The sequence below is a fragment of the Protomyctophum parallelum genome (genome assembly GCF_964188405.1).
Source record: "Protomyctophum parallelum genome assembly, chromosome: 6".
Classification (NCBI taxonomy): domain Eukaryota; kingdom Metazoa; phylum Chordata; class Actinopteri; order Myctophiformes; family Myctophidae; genus Protomyctophum; species Protomyctophum parallelum.
Window position 1 is genome coordinate 31,951,628 of NC_139701.1, and position 24,551 is coordinate 31,976,178.

Genomic DNA, 24,551 nt, shown 5'->3' on the forward strand with positions numbered 1-24,551 from the left:
AAACGCTTCTCCGTATGGGGCGGATTAGGAGGTCAAATGCTAAACACAAAAGCAAAGCAAAACTGACATGCACGCACACACACACACACACACTTTGTGTTTTGTGTGTGCTGGGTGGTGTGCTGCTGACTTAGAGGGCAGTGGATTATTGTCGTGTGTAGCATTATGCTGTGGCATTTGGGTGTGGGGAAGCTGAGCCCGGATGAAAGCCCTTTTAATCCATACAGCAGGAATCGGATGATGGAAAAATGCTGTAATGAAGAAACCACACCCTACGGACTAACCATTGGTTGTCAACCTGTGACTTGGGACCCCCACATGGTTTTGGGGGGTCCCTAGATGACAGTAAAGTGACAGGTTAAGGACTTACCTAAAAAAGATATTTAAAGATGGAGTGCCGTGATTTCTTTCCACCTTTCCAAAACATAATCATCAGGTATTATTATTATATAGAGGAAGGTTTTTCAAAAAAAGTGTACAGTATTTGTGAAAATGTCGTTTTTATGTGGACACGCCCACCAGTTATTTAAGTATGCCTGGTTTGCCTGATGGGTGGTGATCCACCTGAACTGAAGCTCCCACAGCAGTTGTTGTATGATAAAGGAGGAGGGGTTAGGGGAGCGGATGATATTGTGATGTCTCCAGGAAGAAATCCTAAATACAAAGGGTAGACATAATTGCACTGCACATAACAACCACACCAAGGGGTCTAATGAAGTACTGTCACCTCCTAAAAACCTGAAAAAATACAAAAATCATGGCACTGGAAATTAAATTAAAGACCAGACCATTTACTTCATCAAAAGTAATCAACAAACTATACTATAAAAACATCGGCCAAATTGACAAATAATATAAGAAAGTGGCAAACATTTAGAAAATAGTCAATCTGCGAGTTCTTAAGTTTAGATCATCCTATATTACATTTCCCAGAATTCCAGAATTTCTCAAATTGTTATACCCATTGCTCACATTTTTGTACCCAGTTCAGGTCGCCAAGTCATGGACTGTGACATATGCGAAACTGCCATTCCCGCCTGTGCTTTCTGGTCCGCATACGTCACTGGCTTCCTCTCTGCGTTTTCAACCCAGCTTGGCGGCCCAGCTCTTACGCTACTGGCCAAGTGGCCAATCACAGCGGCCCTACTACAAGCTGCTCAGGAAGCAAATTCCCTCATTAGTGTCTCGAGGGACCAAAACTTTATTTCTCTTCAAACGCGTTAATATTGTAACCGCAACGCAACATAACATCAGAAATTAGCCCAGAACGTCCGTGTTCTGTTCAATCACCGCAAATGCAGCCTAGAGAATTTCTTTTTTTAAATCGGCTGTGAAATCTTGCAATTTCCTTCTTCCGATTGGCTACGGTCGATCACTTGACACGAGCGTCGTTGCAGTGGAATGCATGTTGGATTACAGCTGCATGATGTGTGTATATATATATATATATATATATATATATATATATATATTTGTTTTCCTTACCACCTTACCTAGTGACCCTGGGTAAGGTGGTTCTTGTCAGGCGGCGACCGCCCAAAATAATCTAGGGTGACCAAACAGAAAAATAAATTAAATTGACAAAAGTAGCAAAAATAGTTGATTTTAAGTGAGTAACTGGGTCCCATTTTGGGTTTAAAAAATAATATGGTCACCCTGGCCTAACCCAACCCCTACTCTGACCCGTTGCATAACACTACCACAACCAGTAATGTTTTGTTAATTTGTTTTGTTTCATGCTGCGGTTTAAATGACGTATATGTTGTTCTAGTCTTTTCCTTATTCTGATTTATTCACTGTTATTCACTTTAAGACATCGTAAATAACGTAACTTTCTTTTCTCCTCGGTAGTTTGTCATGTACATCAACATTGTCTGAGATAATTATTATCAGACTTTAAGGGTACTTAAAGGACTGTTACTCGTGGTCTCTTGAAGCTTGTGTGGTGTGTGTGTGTGTGTGTGTGTGTGTGTGTGTTCACAGGTAGCTGATACACTGAGTGGGGGTGACGAATGAATAGCTTCACTGTTTTTTTTGTTCCCCCCTCCCTTCTTGTGTACCTGTGAGTTTGTCTCCCTAAAGAGCAGACCTATCTACATCAGTGCTGCTTAGAGACCAAACACCAAGGGAGCATCCCAGATCAGTGGGTGCGCTTACTGCGCTTAGCGCTATCCCTTCTAATAACTTTATGAACCTGAATCCCTTTAATAAGTTTGAGAGCCCACATGTTGTGTTGAAATGTGTTTACTTTGCAAACTTCGCCTTCAAAGGAACATTACTTTACCATACAGCATATAATGAGTGTAAATGAAACAGGTTCTGTTGAGGTAAGCAGGCTTTAAAGTTGGCACAGTGCCAAGATATACATACATTGGTTTCACATGCATTTGAAATCCCCCCCCCCCCCCGCTACTTATGCGGCAACCATTGACATTGAGGGCAGAGAAGTTTGAACAAATCACAGCTTACCAAAGTCCTTGTGAGAGCACTTTCTTGTCTGTCTGTCTGTCTGTCTGTCTGTCTGTCTGTCTGTCTGTCTGTCTGTCTGTCTTGCTTAGAGCACCTTTCTATAGTTCTCTCATACAGCTGGAACACATCAGCAATTTATTTCTCTTAACTGTTTTGGTTAACAACCACATGCCTATGCACGCACGCACACACATCTGACATTGCATCGTATAAGCCAGCAACACTATACATACCGACCCATACTGACAGACAGGAAACATGTATGATGCAATGTAATCCTGCACAGACAAGCATGCAATCATGTCATGAGGGAACTGCATATCATTCACACACACACACACACACACACACACACACACACACACACACACACACACACACACACACACACACAGAGCCTGGTAACAAAGCGGGCCAGTGAAAACCCACTTGGACTTTCAGCAGTGGCGTGCATTCACTCCTCAGAGTCCTCACCCTCCTAGTACTTTATCAGTGTGTTCCTTTGTCTTCACTTATCACCCCAGCGTGTCGTGAAACAGTCAGGCTGTGGTTGGCACTTGGCAGGCCTCCTTCTCTCTGCAACACACCTGAAATGAGCAGCTCACTGAAGCCGTCTCACTGGTTTGTTTAGGATGTGAACAGGCTAGGATTAAAAAGTGTGTTTTATGGGCACAGATTGAATGGTTTACCTAAGTGCAAACGATTCCAAAGTACAGTTATAGGAGCCTTATGTGGGTGAATGTTTATAATGTGCATCTGTGCTAAGACTGGGTTGAGCTACCATGATCTTTATGACTGTATTGTGTCTGTTTACGCATGCATGCATGCACGCACGCACACTCCTCGCCTACCCAGTTCCTACATAATGTCTTTAATGAGGAAATTCTGATGGTCTCCCCTATGTGCCAAAGATGTAAGATAACAGAAGGCTGCCTATTACATATGTTATAGAACTGCCCACTTTTAATTGATTATTGGAAGTTCATCTTGTCTACTGTCTCTGATATCATAGAGGTTGAAATACCACATGATCCAAGAATTTGGTTACTGGGTAGCCTGAGCTAACGTGTTAGGTTTCTGGTCTAGAGGGGCGGGTCGCGCCCTGATTGGATCTCATCGATCTGTCCGTCACCCCCGGCCCCTCCTCTCCCCCTAGTGCAGCGCTACATCACATCATTTGGAGCGACGCCCACCCGGAAGGGTTGACTCCACTTTTAGACCAGAGCGGCCAATGCGTTCCTCCAGGCTTTCAATTTTTGCACCAACAAAAATGAAAGCCTGGTACCAAGGCTAGTTACTGGGTGACGTTACATTGATCAACACAAATTTCAACAAAGCATACTTTGTGTTACTCGCCAGTACAGCTGCGAAGAAAATCATCTTGGTTAATTGGAAATCTGAAAAATCACCTTCAGAGTGTTTTTACTGTTTTTTGTCTTTTCCTTTTTGAGTTTGTCTTGTCTTGTTTAAATAAATAAAAATAAATCATGTAATTCTATTATGTAATTATGTAATTATTATGTAATTCATTGTTGTAAATGATATCTGCATTATCAATAAATAAATCTTAAAAAAAAATAAAAAAAAATCTGATGGTCTCAGTTCTGTTGTAATGGAGCTGTGAAGTTTCTTACATGTTCTATAAGATACTTTCTGAAGTGAAGGGACCACCTGCACCTCACAGTAGTACATGTTCTATCAGCTACTTTCTGAAGTGAAGGGACCACCTGCACCTCACAGTAGTACATGTTCTATCAGCTACTTTCTGAAGTGAAGGGACCACCTGCACCTCACAGTAGTACATGTTCTATCAGCTACTTTCTGAAGTGAAGGGACCACCTGCACCTCACAGTAGTACATGTTCTATCAGCTACTTTCTGAAGTGAAGGGACCACCTGCACCTCACAGTAGTACATGTTCTATCAGCTACTTTCTGAAGTGAAGGGACCACCTCCACCTCACAGTACATGTTCTATCAGCTACTTTCTGAAGTGAAGGGACCACCTGCACCTCACAGTAGTACATACGGTATGTAAGTGAAATGGAATGAATAAAACATAGGCCAGATGTGATAGGAAGGGGAGCAGGGTTGTGGTGGAATGGAGAACGAGGTGGAAGATAGAGTAGGTCTTTTTGGGGGGTGTTTGTAGTCTGGGGAATATTGGAGTGATGTTAGGATAGACTGTGTGTGTGGTGGTGGTGGTGATCGGGGTGGGGGGGGGGGGGGGTACAATAAAAAGATAGGAGGACAGAGTGTTTAGGAGGGGGTTGATTTTGCTACAAGCTTTGTTCTGGTGGTTGAACTGTCGTATGATTGACAGATTAACAAGAATTTATTAAATCAATTAATCACCAGCTGCATTATTATCTGCGGGGGTCCGCTATAACTGCCTATGTTTCTGTTTCAGCGCAGTAGTAGTAGGGACCAAAATTCTCTAAGGCGGAACTATTGTGTTCTGAGTTGTTCGTTTCTGCCCGGACATATTTGCGAATAACAACCTAAAACATGATCCTTGGTTGAAAAAAACTAAATTTGTCCTTTAACCATTGTGCCTTTGCCTTATGCTTATTTAGCGGTCAGCTTAAGTCAGCAATGAATACAGAATGCCAACGAGAGTTTTTTTCTTCTTTTTTTAAGATTCGTTTTTTTGGGCTTTTCTGCCTTTATTGATAGTATCAAGTGAAGATGGACAGGAAAGAGGGAGAGAGAGAGAACGGGAGAGACATGCAGAAAAGGTCGTCATGAACGGGACTCGAACACGCAACACGTTGTCAAGCCTATATATGGCATGCTCCACTTGGCCAGCCGGCGCCCCCAACAATTGTTTTTTCATTAAAACGAATTATATCAACAACACAGCATCAAGCAATTGTACTAAATGCTGAATTCTGCCACATAATGCCTCGGCTCCGCCATCTCACCGCCATGTGCACTTTTAATTATCCGCAACTGCACTGCATAATAGAAGGGCAAAACCAAGCCAACACAATATTCTTATTACCTCTTTTGCAGTCAGCTCACTCTCTCAGCGGTCAACACATTTGGAGGCCAAGAGGGTTTTTAAATCACATCTTGGATCGTCTGTGCATCATTGCTGCCAGCAGCACAGTATACTTTATGTAAGGAGATTGATTAAGGCCTTTTTCTTATCTTCTTTTTGCTGTGCAGGTTTTGCTGTGCTGCAGTTAAAATCACAAAGTTGTGTGTGTGCGTCTTTGCTGACAAGCAGAATATTTGGATCAGGCTTTGCTGTCTGCCTATATGACAGACAAAGGCCACAATGTAATTGGTTTGTATGATGAGGTGGAATATTGAACATCACGCAAAAGTCCTTATTGGCTATTATGTCAAAGTCATGTGTGCTCAACTGCTCATATGCTTTTACTGAGTGAACGCACGCTTGCTTTCATGTACTGTACATTACTGCATATGTACTGTATGTATGTATATTTTGACGTCCCGAGGCTAAAGCAGCTATGGTACAGCTGTGGTACAGAATCAGATCCTCCCTATGCGATGACAGATGTGATAGATTGTAGATGTGCGTCTCACGGTGGATTGTGTGGAGCGCGGGAGGTGGTGTGTGCGCGTGTGTGTTTGGGGGTGGGGGGGGGGGGGGTTCCTCTCCACAGGACGTCAACACATGATGAATGTTAGCCCAAAATGTAAAGCTGCAGAAGCCAGGGCTCCGGGGGGAAATGAAAGGATGGGGTGTGGGGTGGGTGGGGGGTGGGTGTTGGGGTTTGGGGGGTTGAGAAACACGAGGGAGACCATAGGAAGGAGAAGCCATTATGAAACCCTGGTTTTCACTTCCTTCCCTGGCTGGGTTTGTTGCATGGTTTTAGAGGACAGGCAGACAAAGGCTACGGGGACACCGGATCCGTGCAACTGCATCTCTCGGCTATGTGGAGAAGGCTGCTTTTCTTCTTCTTTGGTCTGCGGTTAAACCGACGTGACATTTGATTTAGTTTGTGGTGCCAAAGCCAAAACTAACTTTGGATTGTTGAACCTTAGTTAGCACAGCATCAGAGCTGTTAAACCAGAACTGTTGTTAGTTTTAATCCTACAATGTTTATACAGTAGGCCTTTTATCATGACTATCTGATGCTCAGTGGGTCACATTATTCTCATGCCATGATATCTTGTTATGTGACCAAACCTGATAGATGAATCACTTAGTTGGTTTCCTTATTTTGGGAATGTCCTCGTTATAGGCAACATTTTTTGTAAAAGAAAGAAGAAGGAAATCACAAATAATTCCTGAAATTGTCAAGAATTTCGAAATCTTCAATAATGACATATCGACAACATTGTCAAGAATTTCTAAATCTCCAAAAATGACAGATCTGCAAGCCCACAATGTGAATGTGTCCCATTGTGAGGCATTGTTGTGAGCTTGTACTGTATGTAGATCATTGTGACACCTTTCTTTAAAGGTTGAAAGGGAATTTATTTCAGGCGGAGTCCTGTAGAGGGCCAGTTTGTATTGTGTCACCAGAAGCCGTGTCGAAGGCTATCCATCTCTGCTGAAGTGCAGTGCAAATACAACACACACCCTGTGCTGTGATCCTGTTGTAGCCTACTGTTGCACAGTATTAAATGATGCTGCTACCAGGCATAAGCCTGTCAACAGTACAGTCATTATGTCTCCAGTGTTAGTCTGGTTTCCATATGTAGGTGTTCCACACACGCACGCGTACCGTACACACACACAAAACTTTTTCTTTGGCGGAGGGGTGGGGGGGAATTAAAAAACTTCAGTGCACTGTGCCTACACATGTTGCGACCGCAAGTCGCAACATGTGTAGGCACAATGCAAGGAATAAATGCATTCGCCATGTATCCGAAGGAAGTCTGATCCAATCATTTTTAGATTTCTCCAGTTTAATCCTGAGTTTAAGTTTTGTTGTGTTCAAGATCTGATTTTAGGCATGTTTAAGCCTCCTGGAAAATCTGTGTTGAGGTTCTTAATCCACTGTTTTTCATTAAAACGTCTTTGTCCTACTGTCCAGTTGGGATTGTGTTGAAGTCCAGCGCATTTTAGAGCTTCAATGCCGTGAGCCATGAAATGTTGCACAAACCTTGTGGTTGTCTTTTTTCCATTGTTAATATTGTATATGTGTTGTCCCAGCCTTGTACCTATTGTTTTACCCGTTTCTCCGACATATTGTAAACCACATTTTTCACATGTGATTAAGTAAATGCAGTTGCTGGTTCTGGCTGTTATTTGTTGTTTAATCTCTAACACACGTTTTGTAGTTCTATTTTTGATGTTTGTGTTTGAAGTATTCTGGTCCCTGGCGTGCTGGTGTGTTGATTTCTTTTAGCTTGCTGTGTACTAGATAATCTTTAAGGTTTTTGTTTTTTCTGTAGGACGATATAATTTTATAATCTTTTAGAAGATCATCCGTTCGGTTCTCAAAATTCCTTTTTATTCTGTTGTTGGCTAGTGTGCTCTGTGTTGAATAACTGGTTATCATGGCCAATTTAGGGCCTGGATCCCGCACTCTTATTTCTAAGAAGGTATTTTGAGCTTTCTGGAGGAATGTCCTAGTGTATCCTCTTAGTCTGAGGGCCTTAAATAGTGTTTTACAAGCTATTTTGAAATCACTTCTTTGCGTGCAAATCCTATGGAATCTTAGTAGTTGTGATTTGACTATCCCTGTGTAGGAGTGTGTCGGGTGGAATGACGTTTTGTGTAATAGGGCGTGGGTGTCTGTTTCTTTAAAAAATACTTTTAAGTCTAGTTTCCCATTTGTGTTAAAGTTTGGGCCCTTGAAGATTGTTACATCAAGAAAGTCAATCCTTTCAGTGTGTGTCACAAATTTAATCGTTATGGATCTATGATGGCTATTTAGAACATCAATAAATTCCTGGAATTCTTCTTTCCTATGTTCCCATATTCCAAATGTATCATCCAGAAACCTATAGTAATGTGTCGGTTTAAGTCTGCATTTTTCTAGTGCTGTCTGCTCCCATATGCTCATGTAGATGTTTGCATAAGAGGGTGCAAATCGCTTTCCCATGGCCGTCCCTTTGATTTGTAAATAAAACTTGTTGTTAAAGGAAAAATCATTCTGGGTTAGATTTAAGTCTAGTAATTGGAGTAATTCCTCCTCTGGTCGATTTGTGTCTGGGTATTTACTAAAGACTTCTTTAACTTCTAGTAGGCCTGCTTCTGTCTCAATGTTTGTGTAGAGGCTGTCTATATCTATCGAAAACAGAAAGGCCTCCTTTCCTACTATAATAGCTTTAATTTTGTCCACAAAATCGTAAGTGTCTGTTATAAAACTGGGGTGTTTTATCGACAGTGGGTTCAGGAAATATTCAATAAACTCTGCTGTCTGATAAGTCTCACTGCCACAGTCCGACACAATTGGTCTCCCGGGTGGAATTTCATATGGTATTGTCCATGAATCCGGGCTTTTGTGTATTTTTGGTAAAAGATAAAATATCCTAGCTCGTGGGCTGTCCTGTCCTATTAAATATTGTTGTTGTTTGGCATTTATGTGCTTTTTTTCCCTCAGTCTGTTTACGATGGCTTTGGCCTTTACAGCTGTCTCTATGTAAATTGGTTGGTCTAATTGCCTATAATGATCCTGATTGAGCTGTCTCTCACCTTCTAACAGGTATTGGTGTCTGTCCATAATTACTATGCAGGAGCCTTTGTCTGCTGGCTTGATTATGATTTGTTTGTTGTTGATTAGTTCCCTAAGTGCCCTGGTTTGTTCTGTTGTGAGATTATCTTTTTCCTTAATATGTCCTGGTATGCGTTTTACCGTATTCATGTCCTCCTGGATTAGTTGTTTAAGGCTGGTAGGGAGCACCGTCTCTGCAGGTTCCCAGTTTGATCCTGGTCGAAAGGGTTGCATTTCCCTTCCCTGGTCCATTCCAAAGTGTGTGGCTAGTTTCAGTCTGCGGTGATACTGGGAAAGGGGGGGGGGGGGGGGGGGGGGGGGGGGCGAGTGCGACTTGTGTGTGTTCTGCTCTCACTTGGGTGGGTCCATATTTATTCTGCAGACTTCCACTGCAATCATTTGGAAATGGAATATGTTTGTTCTTTCTGTGTGTGTGAATCCATGCATATGTTGAGTCTGTGGGTAGTCTATGTGTACAGTTTCATCAACACTGGAAACGGGTCAAGGTCACAGCTGTGCGTGTGTGTGCGTGTGCTTGCATGTGAAGCATGGCATCATTCAGTGCGCAGTAGGATTAAAGTCTCTGTGGTCTTTATGTGGATTAGGGTATTGATCTGAACTGTAGAGTAGACACAAGGCTCTTCAGTCCTCACTGCTCCCACAGAGATAGAGACAGAGAGGATGGTAGAGAGAGATCCATCACACATTCTAGCACCGTGTGCAGAGTCGGACCCCCCACACACACACACACACACACACACACACACACACACACACACACACACACACACACACACACACAGCAATGTCGTTTACATACTTCCTTTCATCACTACAGATTATTACAAGACAGTGTTGATGTGTGAATACTGTTATTGTCTGGTATCCTCTCTCCCAGGCAGTAACGACACAAATCCCATCACTGCCACCTGGCGGTGAAGAAAGGAACTGCGTCAGCAGATGACGGCGTATTAGTATCTCACTGAAAGCGTGTTCTGTGACCGTGAAGCTTAATTTAGCCGGAGGTAACGAACAAGAGCACGCTGAGTCACTGTAGAGCTCATGATGTGTGCTTGTCTGTGGAAGACAGAGTTGCACTCAACTGCTCATCCGATATCCATTCACACACACCCTTGTTTCTTGTTAGCTTAAGGCCCAGTCTGAAAACGGCTCCCACATTATCACTATAGAGAGAAGTGTGTGAATTGCACCAAAGCAGTGTAAGCCTCAGGCTGTGATTACAGTTGAATGAGTATTACTCTGTTACATCCAACATGCGTGTGTGCATCGCACCACGCTACGTGAAGCACTTTTGTTAATGACATGGCTCACTGAGCTCACTGAGCCAAGCTTGAGTTAATGGAGGCAAGGTGTAAATTAGGTGTGTGTGTGAGAGAGAGAGAGAGTGTCTGAATGAGTGAGTTCGCTCAAGGCTTCCTCTGGCCGAGTGCAACGGAAGCTTTCACTAAAGCCCTTTCATAGGAGCAGTCATCTGGGAGTTCTGTTGAGGTTGCGGTGTGTGTGTGTGTGTGTGTGTGTGTGTGTGTGTGCTTTACGTGGCTTCTCCAGATGTTCCTTTCTGCTCCGTCGAGGGCCCGCCTGTCGGTGAGGGAGAGCATGTGACTTCACGCATGGGCTTTGTTTCCACGGGAACGGCAGATGTTTCCGAACATTAGACCACCATTTTCTGTGTGTGTGTGTGTGTGTGTGTGCTGACTGTACTCTATGACTTCTTCACCGTTGAGTCCAAGCAAACCTGGAGTAGGGAAACGTTGAGCAATGTTCCTGTCATGCAGGATTGGAAATCTCCAAAACAAGTCGTCGTGCGGTCAGTTTTGTGATATGTCAACACACAGGATGTCTGAGGGTCAGTTAGTACCATGGGCCAGCACTGATGTGGTTTTAATGAGGATGTGAGGCCAGGGGGCTGGTGTTGCATTCCCCTGTTTGCCGACAAAAACAGGTGTTTTCCTCTTCAAAGCTGTTTGTGGGTGTGTGAGTTACAGTTGGGAAGTGCACAGTGCACACACTGGCCGCAAGCACACTGTCGCGCGTGGACGCGTCAGAAGAACCTGAAGCCCTTCTTCTTTGTGGGTTTTTTAGACAGCTGGTGGATGGAAAAGAAGCTCCACCTCTGCGCCCGACTGACGCGACGGACAGCTTCACGGACGCGTCAGTCGGGCTCAGAGGTGGAGCTTCTTTTCCATCCACCAGCTGTCTTAAAAACCCCACGAAGAAGAAGGGCTTCAGGTTCTTCTGACGCGTCCACGCGCGACAGTGTGCGTGCGGGGACTGTCTGTGTGCAATTGTGAATGGGAATATTTGTGTGTTCGTGTGTGTGGCCCACTGATTGTTAATTGCTATGATAGAAGAGAATATTTAATGAATGCTTTTTCTTTCTACTTCCTACAGAGGGAGTTTGCATCGCCCCCTCCCCTCCTGTTCAGGAAGCTGAGTAACCCCGACCTGTCACCGGCAGCAAAAGACGCCTCCAAGACCAAGCTCCATCGCCAGCTGAGCCAGGATGAGAACCGTGCACGGCGCAGTAGCATGGCCATGACCGGTAACACGCACGCACGCACGCACGCACGCGCACACACACACACACACACACACACACACACACACACACACACACACACACACACACACACACACACACACACACACACACACACACACACACACACACACACACACACACACACACACAGCAAACTAACAAACACACAGTGTTAAATGGTTTAAGTAGAATACATTCAGAATCTCCTGTACGTATTATATTTTCATTGCTTGTCAATATGAATGTTATCTATGGCTTTCTATCGCTTTCTTTTGCTAATTTAATGTTGATAAATATATGTTTCTATTAATTGAACAATCGAGAAGTACATTCTTTTTAACCATTCCAAGTGGCTATGCCCAAAGTTGGCAGGCCCTGGGTAGGCCACCTGGCCTGGTGCTCCAAGGAGCACACTTAAAAAAATTCCACTAGGTTCAGACACACAGATTGGGATCAATAAGTAACGGAAGGGGTCGGGGACCAATACGTAGTATCGATAATTTCATTGATGCCAATAAAAGTACATTAATTCCCATCCTTAACCATCACTCTCAATGAAACCAGTTTAACACCCTCAACCTATAGAGGCCATTAACTCTGTTCCCTCCGCAGGTAAGCAGCTGCTGCCTCTGTCCAGCAGCCTGCACGGCGGGGTGAGCCAGCTGGCCTGGCAGGGTGCCGTCGGAGGGCCCATGTCCACAGGAGCTACAGGATGTGACGCCAACAACCTGGTCCGCATGAGGAACCAGAGCCTGGGGCAGTCCGCCCCCTCACTCACCGCACTGGTCAGTACCACAGGAACACCATACCCTGGCCTACACAGTGAAATAATCAGTGTCAAAAGAAAACCTGGCCTGGGGTTTAGGTTTAGATTGAAATTTGATTCCCTTTAACTTATCCATTTGTAACCACATTGGAGGAAAGTGAAGGCGTCAAAACCAGACGTCTTTCAGAGCATGGTTTTACTTGATGTTGACGCTCAGCACAGACCGGCAAAACCCAATGACTACCCTGTTACAATAGGTTCAAGTTCGAGAGCACTTTGACGGTGTTCAGAGTGCTTGCGGAACAGAGAGAGAAAGAGAAAAGAACACTTTTATTAAACATAGTAACTACAAAAGCTCACATATTAATAGGATACAGATTCCCGACTGTCCATTACCGAGACTGATGCCATTGCATGTAGGTTATGTGATCCAGCAGCAAATACGTAATTTAAGGTTTATGGGTCTACCCATCCCCCCAAAATAAACATCCATTGAACTTTATAGACAATTATTATACCTCATTCACTGTTTATTTTGCATCAGAAGTACCGTGCATCCTATCCACCCTTACTCACAACTATTCAGGCTTCAGAGACGAGATGATAGTTCCTAACGTAACGCAGACTCCTCGCCTTCCATTGTCAACGAAAGCAGAGAGATTCAGTTCACTGGTTAATTCTGCTGTGCAATGGTTGACGCTTTCAGTCTGTCAGGGCCTTAAGGGTCAATTTCGTTACATCTGTTAAGTAAAGATTGTGTGCATGTTCCCTTTGCACTTAACTTCTGTGACTACTTACTTACATTGTTGTTTGTTGACTGCTGCTCATGCTTTCTCTGCTTACTTTGATTTTGCCACTTGTAAGTCGCTCTGTATAAGAGCACCTGCTAAATGCCTAAGCTGTAATTGTCGGATCCACACTATCCGCTGTTCCTTCCTGTGTGTACAGTTCTTGTGGTTCTGCATGGTATCACCAGAACAGCTGCTCTACAGTGGACTATCAGCCTGGTACCATATGGGTTATGTCTTTACACACTCTGCAGGCTGTGCCAGCCTGACGCAGCAGTCGATGGATGACTCAGGCTTTTACAGCGCATGTGCGCATGCACGCACACCACAGCACCACTCTTTCACAGCACCAAGCGCATCAGCATTTGAGAAATGGAGCTTGTGTGTGTGTGTGTGTGTGTGTGTGTGTGTGTGACACTGTGTGTGTGTGTGACACTGTGTGTGTGTGACACTGTGTGTGTGTGTGTGACACTGTGTGTGTGTGTGTGTGTGACACTGTGTGTGTGTGTGTGTGTGTGTGTGTGTGTGTGTGTGACACTGTGTGCGTGTGTGTGTGTAGAGCTCTCTCTGTTGTACACAGAGCAGCATAGTGCTGACCTACATATAAAAATGGTCTACACATAGCAACAACTCAGCTGTGTGCATCTGTGTTCTGTTATCTTTCTGTTCTGTGCACAACTCTGACTCCTTTTGGACCAGGAGGGAATTGTACCCAGATGAAGATTCATTAAATGTGTGCTCTATTTCTAAACTGTATTCATACAGAAAGAATGCTTATTAAGCTGTGTAACCGTTTGTTTTTCAGCCCACTTTCTAAACTTAGAGACTGACTGCATAGGTACTGGTGTTGCTACATCACTGGTTTGGTTTTATTTGCCAACATTAGCTATTTGCCAACATTAGGGAATTCTGTGAAGCCTTGCTAAGTTCTTGGTATTTCATATGTTTTGTAACCAGTTCTGTTTGTTATGATATGACCCCAGTCCCCAGCATTGTTGTTCAAACAGCACAATAGAGGAAGTGTAGCCTACTATGCAAGAAGAAGAATGTGACAGGGAAGTGTTTGTGTGAGACATGGCAGATTTGTTTTTTTCCAAACCTATAGCTACTAGAATGAATGCTGGCCTCAGGATTTAAGAAAATACTTGTTTCTATTGTGGTCCCATTTATTAAAATCATCAATAGGCCTATAGCACATAAAAACCACAATAATACATCAACAAAAATATACCAGTAAGACGCCCTGAGGGCCCATGTGTGTTCTATATCGGTAATACCAGATTTCTGTCACATAGTCAAAGGGTAGTACCCCTTTGACTATCTTAAATTACCATTCCCATTTTTATCTGTTTATTGCTCAACACTATCATCGACCCTGTGTTGGAATTAGGTTGGTTGTGAGCTTTAGGCCGAGAAGTAGTCGGATTTGTTTTGTGAGGTCTGACTCTGAAGCTTAGTTTTTAATGACATCATTGAGAGATGTTGGAGAACCAAGAATTGCAAGCAAAGTAAAACTGGCATTGAATGAGCAGGGCTCCAGCAAGAGTCTTGAGAGCACTTTTGTTAACGAAAATCTTGTTCTTTGATTGACTTTCTTCATCACTTTGGATGGCATTTTTTCCCACGCGTGAGTCTGTTAAGAATACTGCCAATATAGTTGTAGTTTTTCCAAGGTGTAACAGTTTGTTAAAGTCTGGTATGGGTTATCTTATCTTTTACCATCCGAGACTCTGTCCATAATAGAAACACATTACCTGTATACATCTGTATTACCTGTACACATCCGTAGGGCTTGGAAAGCATTGCTCTGTTATCTTCAGTATACAAAATGGCACTGGTCAATGATCTGATCAGGAGAAGTAATTATCTACAAGTGAAACTGAAGACGTGATGGTTTGGACTAACATGTCACTTAAGTTTGGGCCAGAGCTATCTTTGTTAAACTATCACTGTTTTTGTTTTGTGTTATCATCTAATGAATGTACAGTGCATAGCTTCCATTCTACCTTCAAGTAAAAACTGAGGTGCATTTGGAAGGCTTTTTAAGGCTTTACGCTTTTATGATTTAGTAACCTAGTTTGTGACTCCCCCTGCTGGGGTAGACCTGTTGTGCCAGTGATGTGGCAAATATCAACCAACCATGCAGGTGAGTGGAAGTGACTGAAGTACAATGTGATTAGAAAATTATGTTTGCTTTCTTTGGAACTCTAATGTATAGTAGGACCATAATATTGATATTGGTTGAATACTAGGTATTTGAATAAAACATGATTTGATTATTGTTAATGTTTTAGTTTGTATTCAACTGAAGTAAATTAGTGACTGTGAAATTAAGGTTATAAGCACAACATGTTGCACATGGCATCTTTACATTACATTCAAATATAAAATGCTGCTAAATAAAATAAATGTATCACCAGCAGATGGCAGCAGTGTCTGATATGTAGTTGCACCAGCCCAGAGCCTGGTACAGTAGGTTGGCTTATGTGGCAAGGTGAATGCATGGTTTTAGCAGCAATTCTGAATTTTTCTATACAACGTATGTTCTCTATACTGTCTACAGAGTATAGAGACTCTTATTTACAGTCTGTAGTGTATTGTTATATTGAAATTGTTCTGGGTCCTTAACCACTTCACTTTTATCCTTTGCCGTATTGATCACATTTATGGCAGTTTTGCACTAGTAAAAATGATATGCATATGAAACGTGCTCTAGTATATGAACACGTTTAATATGCATAACATTTTTACTTTAGTGCTGATTAGGGATCAGCTGTCATTGTGCTAAACCACCACCGAGCTAAATGACGTAGTCTATGGTTTGTAGTCCTGGTCCCTGTCTCTCCCTTTTAGTATGGACCCGGTTGGTCATAATAAAGCACTACACACACACACACACACACACACACACACACACACACACACACACACACACACACACACACACACACACACACACACACACACACACACACTCACTCATCTTTGAATGAGGTAGATTCATGACATGCATTTTCTTTCTCTCTTAATATTCCATTGCCTGGATTCGCCGAGGCTCATGATAGAAGCAACGACCCTAGCAACAACCCTGCAGCATTCAGTCTTGGTTCAAGCACATGACGGCAATGACCACCACCACGTTATGTCTAACATCACTGTGTGGTTGGGAACATTAAGTGATGGTCTTAGGAACATGATGTGGAAAGAAATTAGACTGAATAACCCCTCTTTGATTTTGTTTTGTATGATTGACACTGTAAATGGTATGACCCCTCCCCTCCCCACCACACACACAGGAAATTGTAGACGGCTTTAAAAACGGAAAACATGGCCTGCAGCGTTATTCTAGCTGAGCAAATCATAGCTAATCATAGTTTATTGAGTTTCTTGTGGACACATTGATTAGAAGGTTCCTGTTCCCTGGTCGTCACGTCAGACGATACCTTCTCTGACATGACATCTCTCTGTCTCTCCCTCTCTCTATATGTCTCTCCATAAACTGCACAAAGACTAAATGATACGGGTATATTTTCCTGTGTTATATACAGTACATAATATTAAAATTAAAATAAATGTCCTATACCGGGGGAGGAGGCAGACACACAACCTCAGTGCCATTAAAATATGCGTGTCAAAAGCAAGTAAGCAACCAACTTAGTTTTAAGATGTTTTTTTGCATGGAAAACAATTAACAATAATTTCTGCATAAAAAAGAAATAACACAGATGGTGATATCATTATTGTCTAAACTTTCTGGGCATGAATAAACCTGGCATTTAGACAAAAAGCGGGATATTGCATATTTCGGCATGAAACTCATCTGCTAATCTGTCCCCACGGGGTCCTGTAAACGTGGAATGAGTGTACATGCACACAGTAGCAGCTGTCTCTCTCCAGGGCGTTGGTCAGGTACACACCGCTGTCCCAGCCTCAGGGTCAAGCCTGTCAGTCTCTGATTGATCTGAATGACTTCCATTAGTTCAGAACACCTGAACCCCCTTAGCACTGTCCTTTTGCCCTCCTCAACTCTCATCTCCTCTCCTCTACTTACATTTCTGTATCTCTGGTGTTGGGCAGAAACCAGCTAACTCCCAAAAATGTTCATTTGAAAAATCTACACATTTTTCAAATTAAAAATATTTATTTTTCAGGAAATGTAGCTTACTAGCTTACGTCACACACGTGGAGGTTTGTATGTTATTGGGCTATGAGTGGAGCCTGTGTGCCCTCTTCTGGGAAAGAAAATTCTGGATGGCCAGATGGTGTTTGCTTCTTGGCTAATGGTCTAGGGCCGTGTGTGTGCGCGTGTACACACACGCCCACACATGCACATCTGTGTGCATGAAAAGAAGAGTTGCTTACAGTAGCCATTATTTGAGAGTCACCTGGTAACCCCTGTAAGAGGCAGGTGGTGTTTCTGTGAGTGTGTGTGATTGCCTTGCACCTGGACTACTCACACACACGGAAAGGAAATATTCTCCATTGAGTGCTCAGTCCACTGCTCGTGTCCAAACATCTTTCAGTATTCGCTCTTTTTACTCGCCAGTAGTTTGGAGTGGGCACCGGGAACCGCTGCGTTAACGACGCAGGTCCTAATTAGCATAGCATTTGCATTTGTTTTGAAAGCTGGAAGCTGATTATTTAGCTCGACATGAAAGCAGTGTAGCTTTGTTGCAGGCAGTGCGCCATCGTTTGACACGGAAGAACTGCCCTGTCATGTTTCAAAGATGAGCATCAAAGTAGTCATGTTTACCACTTTCCATCAGCGGTTGGTGGAAATGGGCCTCACCAGTGGCACCAAAACAGAAAGCTAAAGAATGTTAATTGTTTGTGTGTGTGTGCGTGCGTGTTCGTTCCGGTTTGGAAAAAGGAGACTGGCATACTAGTCTTATGCATTTGACACGTACGTATACTGCTTTAGTATACTGTCGGTATACTCTACTGCACATGGGCAAAGAAGTACTTATTGTATGTACACTTTATTTACAGAACCTGCTGTATCAGCATGGGCACACACAGTATTGTGTGTGTGTGTGTGTGTGTGTGTGTGTGTGTGTGTGTGTGTGTGAGAGAGAGAGAGCAGGGGAACAGGGTGACCTGGCTGAAACTTAAAAATACATGAGAACACACTGAATAATTGCTGTGCTCATTTGTCACTTTTGCCACTGCGACCGATGGTGACGAAGACTGTAATGAATATGCCAGATGGCATGTGATGTGGGCAGATGTGACGTGGTCCAGCCCATTTTTTATTTGATCTTTAACCTCATGAACTCTAGTATCCCTACTGGGAAAGCTCTGTGGGTGCAGCTCTTGCCTTTGGACCTCAAGGTCATGGGTACGATCTCGGGCACTGCCAACTCAGTGTATGAGTTTTGGTGCTTTGGTGCAGCAAGTCGTGCAGAAAGTACTGAGAGCTGATGCTAGGTGTGGCGCTCCACCTCAGCAATCCATCTCCCAGTGGTCTAGTTCCGATGCCCTAGACTCTAGCGCATCGGAACGGGGATAGACTCCCACGTGTTATCGGACGATACTGACAATAAGCCACTCCCGACCAACTTATTACTTATTATCCCTATCTGTGCATGTCATATATAGGCAAACATTTGTCAGAACCTGGCCAACACTGGGGCACGGTGGTGCTGTCGCCTCACATGAGCTCAGTTCGGGGCTCTTCCCAGGTTGACGGAGTGAGGGTCGCGTCCAAGATTACAGCTTAGGAAATTGGCACCGGGTGAAAAATGGGTTACAAACATTGTGGGATGAAAAAAGAAAAATGGCAAACATTCTCCATCAGCTATTTTCGGTGAAGAGATTTTTATCCTAATATGGCTAATGGGAAAGGGACCTCTGATGTCACTGACTCAGCCATAACTACAGTATATAAGGAGATCCCAATGCAGTGAGTGCTAGATAGTCCCTAATATGGAGTGCATGATTGTCTAACCTCAATGTGTCGTCAATCGTCATGGTATATCATCTCCATATATGAGAATTAAAGGGATGATTAACTGACAAATACAGACATCTCCATATATAGGCATAAAAGGGATACAGACAGACGGTGCAACGCGCACTCTGACAGACATATTGGTCAGATCAGCAGTGCGACTAGGTGTCTATACTCTACATGTGAGGCCTGACCTCTTGTAGAGGGAAAAATACTACCTGGGCCAAGGATAAACTCCTGGGTGACCCTGGGCAATGAAGTATAATAGAGTTTAAGTGGTTCATTAGGGTCTCTGTGCTGGAGTATTGACATGATCATGAATGATGGTAGTATTTGAGAGTTGCGCAGACAGACAATGGCGTGGTGTGTCAGCCACGTGCTCTCAAGGTCACGATGAATTTGATCATAATGTGCCAACAGTAAACACCGCACCAATGCAATCACTGTCCAACTGCCTTTTGTAGGATGTATCTGGGTCCAGCCCCATTTAACTTTTCTTTTGTACTCCAGGCCGTGGATGCATCGATTGGAAAATAGATCATTGAAATAGATCCCTAAAAAAATCTCTTTTTTGGGATGTGTGAAAAGACCACCTTTCTTGTGTCGGCAGACAGAACAAATGTAGTGGACAGCAGCATTTCTAATATGTCTGGAACAGTGTTTTTATGGTATTTTTCTACTGTATGGCTGCAGTGAACCAGTCCTGCACTGACATCTCTGTGAAAGCAGCACAAATGCAGTATGACGTCATGCGTTGGACTTTGGAGGGAGGGAAGTGCATGTGACTTCACTCCTGTTGACAGGCAGGACGGTTTAAAGGTGATTACAAAATAGAACCTGTCTAAAACAACGCACTGCGTTTAATTGCCCGTGACACATGCGCACATTGTTGCCGATGTCAAAGTCAGCTTGTTCTGGGCTGTTGAACGGTAGACGTGCTGTACTGCATGCGGTGGGTTGAGGTTGTTCATCTGACAAACTGTAGAACCGCTGCATTAGCTTTCTACCCAGGCGAGTAGCGATGACTCATGCTCAAGGTTAAGATAGGATAAGATAACCTTTTTTGATCCCCAGATGCAGCAGTGAGAATACGTTGTGTCCGATTTATGCTTTGTCGTACGACGGTGTTCGCGCAATGAAAATATTTTCCAGTGCGTAACATTGTCATTAGCATAAATTAAGCATGGAGTCGAGAACCAAACCACAGGTGTGGGAGACGTGGGGCTGAGATCTGGTTGTTCTCTCACATAGGAGATGGAACTGTGTGTGTGTGTGCACAGATGGAAAGGGAGACAGCTTATCTTCCTCCACATACTGTATCTATCTACATAATCTTTACTCTCTTTACAGACACACTCGCATGCACGCGCCCCCATCTTGCCTCGGGCTGTCGCTTCCCTCTGTCATGTTCATGAGTCACAGCCAAAGGAGGACACAGTGTACCATGACTGCTCCAGTCTCCTGCTGAGAGAGCACTTACAGTACCTGCTATATACTCGAGATAGCTGCAGTACATCGCTAGCTACCTACAGCCACAGCTGAAAGGCCTGACTGAGCGTAGAGCACATCAGCACAGGTGTGTGCATTGGTGTCATGCTCGTAGAACGCAGTACCACGCAGTACCACACAGTGGCACCCAAAGAATTGTGACGTGCACACGCAGGTACGGAACGGAACGGTGCAGAACGCGTCCCCCTAGATTCAAGAGAAGACGCACCTAACATACCTTTGTATTTTGCCCTTCCCCCCTTCCTTTTGTGAAAGGGACAAGAACAACATAATACAAAAACACAAACAAAACAAATTTCATAAAAACTGGATTCTTTTCCTCATTTTATTTATCTATTCTACACTAAAATGGCAGTATACAAAAGTCATGAATTAAAAGATTAGGACATGTTATCTCAACCATCTTTTTAATGCGTGTGCGTGTGTGTGTGTGCGCTGGAATTTGTGACCTTCAGTACAGCCAGATCAATTGTCCTGCTAGCTTAGCGGTAGAGCCACTATTATGAGATATCTAGCGAATAGCAAACAGGACGAAAATATAGTGCAGCTAAAACAAATGTCTCTTCCACCACAGTAAAATCAGTTTCCATTTTACTCTGAGAGTGTATATGTGACATTTTTACATTGTCTATTGTACACTTTTGTTACATTGAATCTCTCACAGTGAAATGAGCAGTCCTACTGTGCATGGCAGAAACAAACTGATTTTAAGCTCAACTCAGGTCATTGCGTGTTCAATCATCCCACCACACATAGAGATATTGATGACGGTAAGGGATTATCATGCTGTCTTTTCCTATGGGTCCTGTGTGCAATGTGGTAATGAAACACGCTGTATAAAGGTCGGTGGGAACGGGTGCTGGACCTGAATGTTCCGGTGCTTCTCGCACCTGTGATTTGTTTACTGAGATCTGACATCTAAGTTGAGCTGCAGAGTAGACAACGCAATGCATCGCGGAAAGCTTTGCAATGGTTTTCAGTGTTGGATTACTCTACCGTAAACACTTGAAGGTACAATAATACACCAGACTTGACCTATTGAGCGCTTTCCTGGATACTCAAAGACATAAACAGAACAAACAGAACAAATTAAAACAAGTCTAGACTGGACTCTTGTAATCTTTATTGTTTTGTTTTTCAGTGGTGATAGCATTCTATTTGACTTTCTCTTTTCCAACTTAAATCCATTCTCTGCAGTGATAATCAGCAATGTTTCTTCACTTTAATGTCTTTTTAAGCCATAATCTACAGTACACTGTGTTGTTACCATAGAGAGTAATAAAAGGATAGAGACCGAACCGGAGCGTTATTGTTACCAGTTCAGTATGCACACATGACCCAGTACAGTTAACGTAAGTACAAGTGGTTTGTCCTTCATTGTGTGTGTGTGTGTGTGTGTGTGTGTGTGTGTGTGTGTGTGTGTGTGTGTGCGCGCGCACCTACGTATGCAATTATCTCTACATGAGCCACACCACTCATTCCCTATACACTTCTTAGCCCCTCAGGATACCAGACACTATCATAGACTCATTAACACGCACAACCACTTCCTTTCTCTCCCTCTTTTATATACTGCATATTTAGATGTTCTTCTCATCCCCTGTTCTTCTCCTCTTCCCCCTTTCTCTTAAGTTTAGAAGGACAGACTCCTATCAGTAAAAAGTAATTTGGTCCCTTGGTAGAAGTCATGTAGGGGTAAGTTTAGAAGGACAGACTCCTATCAGTAAAAATCTATTTGTTCCCTTGGTAGAAGTCATGTAGGGTTAGATGCTGCTTTAGCAGGCTAATGTACAATTGAAGTACAGCACAGATTAGAGAGAGAGAGAGAAGGCTGGATGAGAGGGAGTGGCTGTATAGTCCACATGACTGCAGTGTCCTTGTCTGAACTTGGACTGGGCAGCCGAGGGCCAGTCGATGGGTGAGAGGCAGCAGCGCACAGCTCGCGGCTCGATGGTCCTTCCCCGGTGCTCTTGCGTCTCTCCGTGCCAGGCAGGCTGAGTAAAGTGGCCACGCTGGCTAATGAGCCGATATATGGAAGATTTGGACGGGGTCAGTTTGAGTCGAGAGTAAACAGTGTAGCATTTTCACTCACTGACGGAAGGTTTCAGTCTCGGTAGGACAGTGTTGTTTTCCTTGCCCATGTAAATATTTGGTTGAACTAATGGGTTTAAATAAAGAGGGCCGGACAGGGCACTGCACCACTGACTGCACTCTAATTCATCTCTCTCTCTCTCTCTTCCCCTTCTCGGTCATCTGCCTCTCGTCTGGCCCACTGGGTGTGAGACTGTGAGTGTTATTAAACTCTACACTAGATTCATATAGTCTGTCCATCACAGGCCCAGTAGCCCCACATAATTCTCTATACCAGCATGCTGCTTATTCCACATCTCATCACACTGTCTGTCTGTCTGTCTGTCTGTCTGTCTGTCTGTCTGTCTGTCTGTCTGTCTGTCTGTCTGTCTGTCTGTCTGTCTGTCTTCTCAACCTTTTTCAGGCCGTGACCCCCAAAATAATAACTTGGAATGTAGGAGTTGAGGCATAACATTTAGATTTGATGCAGTAATGCTGTTTTGTCTATACTCTTTTAGGTATTAAAAAGGTCTAAAAAATTCCTTAAGTTGTCACTGCACTGTCATCTGGGGACCCACCAATAATCATCCATTATAAAATGAAACCAAATGTACCTGTAACTTAATTTACAAGAAGTCTCCAGTACATAATTAGAGAATGTAGAAGGATTTGAATGTAGAATTGTTATTTTGATCAATGTTTGCCACCTCTCCTATGGTAGCACATACAATACAGCATGTGTGTGTGTGTGTGTGTGTGTGTGTGTGTGTGTGTGTGTGTGTGTGTGTGTGTGTGTACGCACATGGATGGATGGAAAGGGAGTCCGTTTATCTTCCTCCACATATAGTATCTATCTACATAATCTCTCTTTACAGAGACACTCGCACGCACGCGCCTCCATCTTACCTCAGGCTGTCTGTTCCCTCTGTGTGTCTGGCAGGCTGTAGCACCTACAGTATAGTAGGTTTAGCTTATAATATAATTAATCAATTCATAATTTACAATTTAGGCATTTTAGCAAAAGCTCTTAATTCAGAGTGACTTAGGTGTGTGTTTGAATCCATTTGTATGTGCGTGTATTCATGCATGATTGAGACAGTGTTTGTGTGCGTCTATGTATTGTTTAAGATTAGCCTTCCATATTTTGTCTTCCCAATGCGCTCGCAGGCTCTGATAACTTGAGACAAATACGTTTCTCCTCTCTCCTCATTTGTTGCCGTGGTGACCTTTAGAGCTGTCGCCACGGGTGACAGTGAATCGGACATTTATAATTGGCTGAGCTGCAAACGGCACGTACTCCACTGCTTTACTGGACCCATAATTACTGGCTGCTACATATCTCTATATGTCTAAAGGCTGCTTAACTTCTCTCTCTCTTTCTCATCTCTCATTTCTCATCTCCCTCCCTCCCTCCCTCCCTCCCTCCCTCTGTTTTTCATGTTCTTCTCTGGCCTCCATTAAATCGCTCTCTGAATCTCTCTCCTTCAATCTCTCTCTCTCTCTCTCTCTCTCTCTCTCTCTCTCTCTCTCTCTCTCTCTCTCTCTCTCTCTCTCTCTCTCTCTCTCTCTCTCTGAGTCCCCAGTGGACTGATAAAAAATTGGGAGACTAGAGGTGGTCTTAAGTGTTTTTTCTACCCTGCAGTGTGAGAAAATATCAGCCAATCCTCTGTAAGCAGCTCCTTGAAGGCATCTTTACTTAACTAACTTAATAGCAAGAATGAAATCCACCGCCACCTTACCTACTGCTTCGGAATGACGCACGCACGCGCGCACACACACACACACACACACCCACAC

General features: G+C 43.5%; 1 protein-coding gene across 5 annotated transcripts in view; it reads left to right on the top strand.

Moving 5' to 3' along the window:
- The window catches only part of mast2 (microtubule associated serine/threonine kinase 2), a 187,253-nt gene that overhangs the window by 30,244 nt on the left and 132,458 nt on the right, over positions 1-24,551 (top strand). For all 5 annotated transcript variants that reach the window (XM_083767896.1, XM_083767898.1, XM_083767900.1 and 2 more), the window contains exons 2-3: positions 11,521-11,671; positions 12,284-12,456. In XM_083767896.1, coding sequence (XP_083624022.1) covers positions 11,521-11,671; positions 12,284-12,456 — 324 coding nt within the window. The remainder of the gene's footprint in view (positions 1-11,520; positions 11,672-12,283; positions 12,457-24,551) is intronic.